Source organism: Rana temporaria, chromosome 11 (genome assembly GCF_905171775.1).
Source record: "Rana temporaria chromosome 11, aRanTem1.1, whole genome shotgun sequence".
Lineage (NCBI taxonomy): Eukaryota > Metazoa > Chordata > Amphibia > Anura > Ranidae > Rana > Rana temporaria.
The window spans coordinates 131711025-131717763 of record NC_053499.1 but is presented as its reverse complement, the minus strand read 5'-3'; the positions used below and the strand labels follow the sequence as shown (position 1 = coordinate 131717763).

Here is a 6739-nt window from a genome sequence, read left to right as displayed (position 1 = left end):
TTTCATTATCTTTTCATAACTTAGTTTAAGAACAGGTGGGGTTTTAGTCTCTGCTTTGTACAGCACACTGCATGTGTCATGTGTTTAGATTTGCAGTGGTGTCACACAGAAAACAGAATTTCTTGATTGTACATCATGGGACACAGAGCCTTAATTACTTAATGGGTTATGTAGTCACCACAGGTGATTGGATACTGGAAAACCCAATTAAAATTGAGTTCCTCCCCTATATAACCCCTCCCAAATGGAGAGTACCTCAGTTTTTTCACCAGTGTTAACGTGGTTGGTCACGTTCAACATGTGGTAAGAAAAGAAATGCTCTTTTGATGGTCTGGCTGCGAAGGCCTAAGAGCTATAACCGGATCCATTCCTCGGGCTGATATCAAAGGCCTAAGATGGTTGCTACCCAGGCCTCATGTAAGAAGAAACAAGGTTTGCCTGTAATGTCTCTCTGCAGAGGTCTGGGCTCTAGGATCCAGACTTTGGTGTACTAATACATATGTGGCAAAAAAAGTTTCTGGCAGTTTCTACAAGTCCAGGTATGAGGTTTTCTCTAATAAAACCCTATGTAAACATGAAGGTTGGCACAACTTGCCCGCCGTGATGGGTGAAAACTGGAACTACTTTTAGGAGCTGAAACTGAATTTATCCCTCTTGCTGTGTAAATTACAGTAGGGCCCTGATAAAGATGTGCAATATTTAATGGTGCCCTGCAGTGAATTGCAAATTAAACTTTACAGTTAGCATAGCCTACCTGCTTAGTAGTTACATGTTTTTGTATCCTGGCATTGCTGTACTGCAGTGGTTCCCAACCTCAGTCCTCAAGTACCCCCAACAGGACATGTTTGCAGGTTTTCCTTTATCTTGCACAGATGCTTGGGTATTTTGGACAGACATTTTATCCAAGAGAAATTCCAAAAACATGGCCTGTTGGGTACTAGAGGACTGAGGTTGAGAACCACTGTTGAACTGCACCAGTCTACCCAACTTGTGATACTAGAACCCTTCTACTGCTGATTCTAGAACACGCCCAGTGCTGCTTCTCGTATACGCAAAGCTTCATGTAAACAAATCTAGTATTATGAAGCTTTCTCCCAGCCAATCGGACTCAAACCTGCTTTGGAAATATGAATGTGATTTGTATTGCAGGAAACAGTGGAAGTCGCGTAGTACGGGCTTCAGGAAGGAAGTACACTCCTATTGCCCCTCTGTGTACAGTTACAGTACTTTTGGATAGAATTTTTTGCTGAATGATTTCACTTTTGGATAGAATTCCCATTCAAAGTGAACAGGCTATTTGATAGTAGTATGGCATTTTTGCATTGCAGAAATGCACTGTAATTTTAAGCCGTTGCATCCCCATTTACATACATGGAAGATGTGATATATAAATGCAGCGCTGTGAATAAACTCCCTTCTATAAATCCTACGCAATCATAGAATACAATGACCATAATCGCAACTTGCACATATACATGTTTCTACAAAAAAGTGCTACTACTTTGTAATCAATCCCATGCTTCTTAATCAGTTACAATTATCCAAGAAATATAAATTGCACAGTTGCAATTATGGTCATTGTATTCTATGATTGTATAAGACTTTCAGGGTTCCTAGCGCTGTCTAAACTGTATGGAACAGCTACGTACATTACAGTGCTGTGTTTCGGCAGAGAGGGAGGCTTTGTCCTATTTCCAGAACAAATTTTATTTGTGCGAGTGCTGCTCAGCTATTCACAGGAAGATTTACATTTGGTTTAATAGATGTGACAACATGGGCCCATCTCGGCCAGTCAGAGGAAGCCTTGTATTCATTAAATACACGCTAAATATGGTTTATAAAGCACTCCCACAAGGTGCATCTGTTTGAAAGGAAATGGTTCATTTAGGCCAGCTTAGCCTAAAGTCCTAGTAAAGCTGGAATTGGGCTTTAAAGCTTTTTGATCAGTATGTCAATCAGGTAAATGGCAGCCTTTGTATTTCCTCGAAACAGGCTTCCTTTAACCACTTAACAACCGCCGAATGTACATATACGTCCACAGAATGGCACGTACAGGCAGATGGGCGTACCTGTACGTCCCTGCCTAGACGTGCGTCGGGGGTCTGATCGGGACCCCCCACCCCCGGTACATGCGGCGGTTGAAAAATCTTCTGGGAGCGATCCGGGATGAGGGGGCGGCTATTCGTTTCTAGCCACCCCCCCGCGCGATCGCTCCCCAGAGCTGAAGAACGGAAAGAGCCGTGTGTAAACACGGCTTCCCTGTGGCGGCTGCATCGAATGTGTCATCCCTTTTATAGGGAGACACAATCGATGACGTCAGACCTACAGCCACACCCCCCTACAGTTATAAACACACATTAGGTGAAACATAACTCCTTCAGCGCCCCCTGTGGTTAACTCCCAAACTGCAACTGTCATTTTCACAATAAACAATGCAATTTAAATGCATTTTTTGCTGTGAAAATGACAATGGTCCCAAAAATGTGTCAAAATTGTCCGAAGTGTCCGCCATAATGTCGCAGTTACGAAAAAAAATTGCTGATCGCCGCCATTAGTAGTAAAAAAAAAAAAATTATAAAAATGCAATAAAACTATCCCCTATTTTGTAAACGCTATAAATTTTGCGCAAACCAACCGATAAACGCTTATTGCGATTTTTACCAAAAATATGTAGAAGAATACGTATCGGCCTAAACTGAGGAAAACATTTTTTTTTTATATAATTTTTAGGGGATATTTATTATAGAAAAAGGTAAAAAATATTTAATTTTTTTCAAAACTGTCGCTCTATTTTTGTTTATAGCGCAAAAAATAAAAACCGCAGAGGTGATCAAATATCACCAAAAGAAAGCTCTATTTGTGGGAAAAAAAGGACGTCAATTTTGTTTGGGAGCCACGTCGCACGACCGCGCAATTGTCTGTTAAAGCGACGCATTGCCGAAACGCAAAACCTGGCCTCGTCTTTTTGCTGCATTTTGGTCCGGGGCTTAAGTGGTTAAATGTCAATCAGGTCCTTATTTAGCTATTTGATATGTTGCATAATACTTTGTTGTAGCATTAAAAGAGAAGTATGAGTTTAGGTAAAAAAAAAACATTTTTTATACTCACCTAGGTAGGTGCAGCATCAGTCCCCCCCGCTAGTCCTAAGACGGGGAACTGAACAATCAAACATCGCTCAGTTCTTGGTCTACAGGCTGCAGAGAGATGGTGACTTGTCAGTCTGGAGTGCTGGGCTGTGGAGGTGGCAGGAGAGACTGGCTCAGGCTTGCTGAGAGGCTGAGCCAGCTTATGGTCCGGGTATCTGGGTGGATCCCAACCTTTATGGTCCTGAGTTGTTTTTTCTTAGAGCTTGGACCGAATCTGTGATCTCTGCTAAAAACGGGTCACAGTTGGGCAAAATGAACTGCCCTTATGTAATTCCTAGAAGTACAGCCAAAAGAAATGTTGGCTATATTCCTCCTTTAATCTTATTTGATGAGAATTTGGCCATACAGAGTATTAAGAGATGGCTCTAAGTAAACTCTGAAGAGCACCCAATTCTTGGAAGTGCTGTATTCCCAGAATCTGATTTTCATTTTGTTAGGCTGCTAACCTTTAGTGAACAGGGCAGAAGAGTAATATATTGATTGATCGTCTTTTTGGGGCCCGTTTCCAGCTATTGTGAGAAAAGATAAGCACAGTGCCTCTTTTTTACACTAAGAAGGAAAGACAGGATGTGTCGGGATTGTGCGGTTTCCTGTACTCATCTTGTGGATTTTAGGGAACGCAAATCGCACAACTTACTAGATCTCTGGTGACTGAGTGCTGAGCGGTTGGTACAATGTGGCTTCTTCTTGCGTTGTCAGCCTGCTTTCTGAGAGTTTCATCATCCTGCGAGTTTGAGCCATCATCCCCTCTAGAGACCGGGATAGTCTGCAGGTTGACGAAGCCGGCCGCCTTGGTGTGTAAGTACTTGCCTCATCTCTGACGAGATTTTCCATCCTTACTTATAACGGCTCTGCTTGTAATAGCTTAGCATTGTTTATAGATATAAATGTTAATGCACTGCTTATTTTGTGCTGGCAATCAAAGTATCTCTGCTAATCTTCCAGGGGGTAGATTATTCTGCTTTATAAAGTAACTTAAAGTATCGCTAAAGGAAAAACTTTTTACAGTTTTAAAATAGAGTGGAGGGAGCTTGAATGCCTATCAGGTTTTTATTGCGGCCTGTTTCCCATTAACCACTTAAGGACCGGACCAATATGCTGCTAAATGATCCAAGGGGCTTTTACAATTTGGCACTGAGTCGCTTTAACAGACAATTGCGCGGTCGTGCGACGTGGCTCCCAAACAAAATTGGCGTCCTTTTTTCCCCACAATTAGAGCTTTCTTTTAGTGGTATTTGATCACCTCTGCGGGTTTTTTTTTTTGCGCTATAAACAAAAATAGAGCGACAATTTTGAAAAGAATGCAATATTTTTTAGTTTTTGCTATAATAAATATCCCCCAAAAACATATATAAAAATGTTTTTTTCCTCAGTTTAGGCCGATACGTATTCTTCTACCTATTTTTGGTAAAAAAAAATCGCAATAAGCGTTTATCGATTGGTTTGCGCAAAATTTATAGCGTTTACAAAATAGGGGATAGTTTTATTATTTTTTTTTTTACTACTAATGGCGGCGATCAGCGATTTTTTTTCGTGACTGCGACATTATGGCGGACACTTCGGACAATTTTGGCACATTTTTGGGACCATTGTCATTTTCACAGGAAAAAATGCATTTAAATTGCATTGTTTATTGTGAAAATGACAGTTGCAGTTTGGGAGTTAACCACAGGGGGCGCTGTAGGATTTAGTGTTCACCTAGTGTGTGTTTACAACTGTAGGGGGGTGTGGCTGTAGGGCTGACGTCATCGATCGAGTCTCCCTATAAAAGGGATCACTCGATCGATGCAGCCGCCACAGTGAAGCACGGGGAAGCTGTGTTTACATACGGCTCTCCCCGTTCTTCAGCTCCGGGGAGCGATCGCGACGGAGTGGCTGTAAACGAATTACCGCGCCGTCGTCCCGGGTCGCTCCCCGCGGGAATTCGACCGCCGCATGTAGCGGGGGGGGGGGTCCCGTTCGGACCCCCGACCCACGTCTAGGCAGGGACGTACAGGTACGCCAATGTACCTGTACGTGCCATTCTGCCGACGTACATATACATGCGGCGGTCGGGAAGTGGTTAATAAAAGTTGGGGAAAGCAAAACATCTACTGCATAAAATGAAACCAGAGATAGTACTTTAACTATAAATATACACTCACCGGTCGCTTTATTAGGTACACCTTGCTAGTACCGGGTTGGACCCCCTTTTGCCTTCAGAACAGCCTTAATTCTTCATGGCATAGATTCAGCAAGGTGTTGAACATGCCTCAGAGACTTTGGTCCATAGTGACCTGATAGCATCACACAGTTCCTGCAGATTTGTCGGCTGCACATCCATGATGCGAATCTCTGTTGTGGTGTGTTTACCGCTCCTGCCCATTGAAATCAATGGGACAGTGCGGGTATACCACTGGCAATGCGCTGGTTGCGTGCAGTTTTAACCCATTCTTGGTCGCTAGCGGGGTGGTAAATGCGCCCCGGTAGTGGCCAAAATGCGCCGCAAATCCGCCCATAGCGTCGACAGTAAAAATGGCGGCGTTTTATCGCCAACACTATGGGCAGCACGGTGTGAAAGGGCTCTAAAACTCACTAATTACAGTGATTTTGTAGTAATGTTGATGATATAACACAGAAACGTAAGAAATTCCCCAAAGATGCATTCAAGCCTAGCGTTCCTGGGAAGTACCATTTCTTCTATAATAGAAACCGCAAATGTAAAGTACCAAAACTTTTATGACGTGGAATTTGTAGCCTATAAAACAATATTAGATAAGCATACAAATAGCTAGATTCAGGTACGTTCGCGTAACTTTGCGGCGGCGTAGCTTAAGGCATTTAAGCTACGCCGCCATAAGTTAGCTAGGCAAGTACATGATTCACAATGTACTTACCTGCTAAGTTACGGCGGCGTAGCCTAAATCGGCGGGCGTAAGGGCGCCTAATTCAAATGTGTTTGAGGGGGGCGTGTTTTATGTTAATGAGGCTTGACCTCACGTTTTTTAGTTTTTTTTTTACTGCGCATGCGCCGGGCGCCTACATTTCCCAGTGTGCATTGCGGCTAAGTACGCCGCACGGGCCTATTGATTTTGACGTGGATGTAAGCGACGTAAATCCCGATTCACGGACGACTTACGCAAACGACGTAAAAAATTTGAATATGGATGCGGGAAAGACGGCCATACTTGACATTACTATTCCAATAGGGCCTAGCTCTAACTTTACGCGGCCTATCTCTTACGTAAACGGCGTAAAAGTACTGCGTCGGCCGGGCGTACGTTCGTGAATCGGCGTATCTACTCATTTACATATTCTACGCCGACCGCAATGGAAGCGCCACCTAGCGACCATCCAAAATATTGCAATCTAAGGTAGGACGGCCTAACTCTTGCTGAATCTACCTAATAGTATAACTTGCTGGAGAGTTTGACTGTACAAAAAAAAATGTCTGAAGCCAAAAACAGCAGCTGTAAAAACGTCCAGCGTGCATGAGGCCTAAGAGGTAGGTAATATTGGATAAAGGCAGCTTAAGTGTTAGGATTGTAAAAATAATCAATCAGTGCAAAATTAGACAAACAGAAAAATTTAAGCAGCTATCCATTTGGGGTCGA

At 43.0% G+C, this 6739-nt stretch overlaps 1 protein-coding gene across 1 annotated transcript in view; it reads left to right on the top strand.

The window, feature by feature from the left end:
- Nucleotides 1-3755: 3755 nt before the first annotated feature.
- Nucleotides 3756-6739, top strand: part of LOC120917699 (cholesteryl ester transfer protein) — a 54825-nt gene continuing 51841 nt past the window's right edge. Inside the window, exon 1 of the mRNA XM_040329169.1 lies at nucleotides 3756-3944. Coding sequence (XP_040185103.1) covers nucleotides 3821-3944 — 124 coding nt within the window. The 5' untranslated portion in view covers nucleotides 3756-3820. The remainder of the gene's footprint in view (nucleotides 3945-6739) is intronic.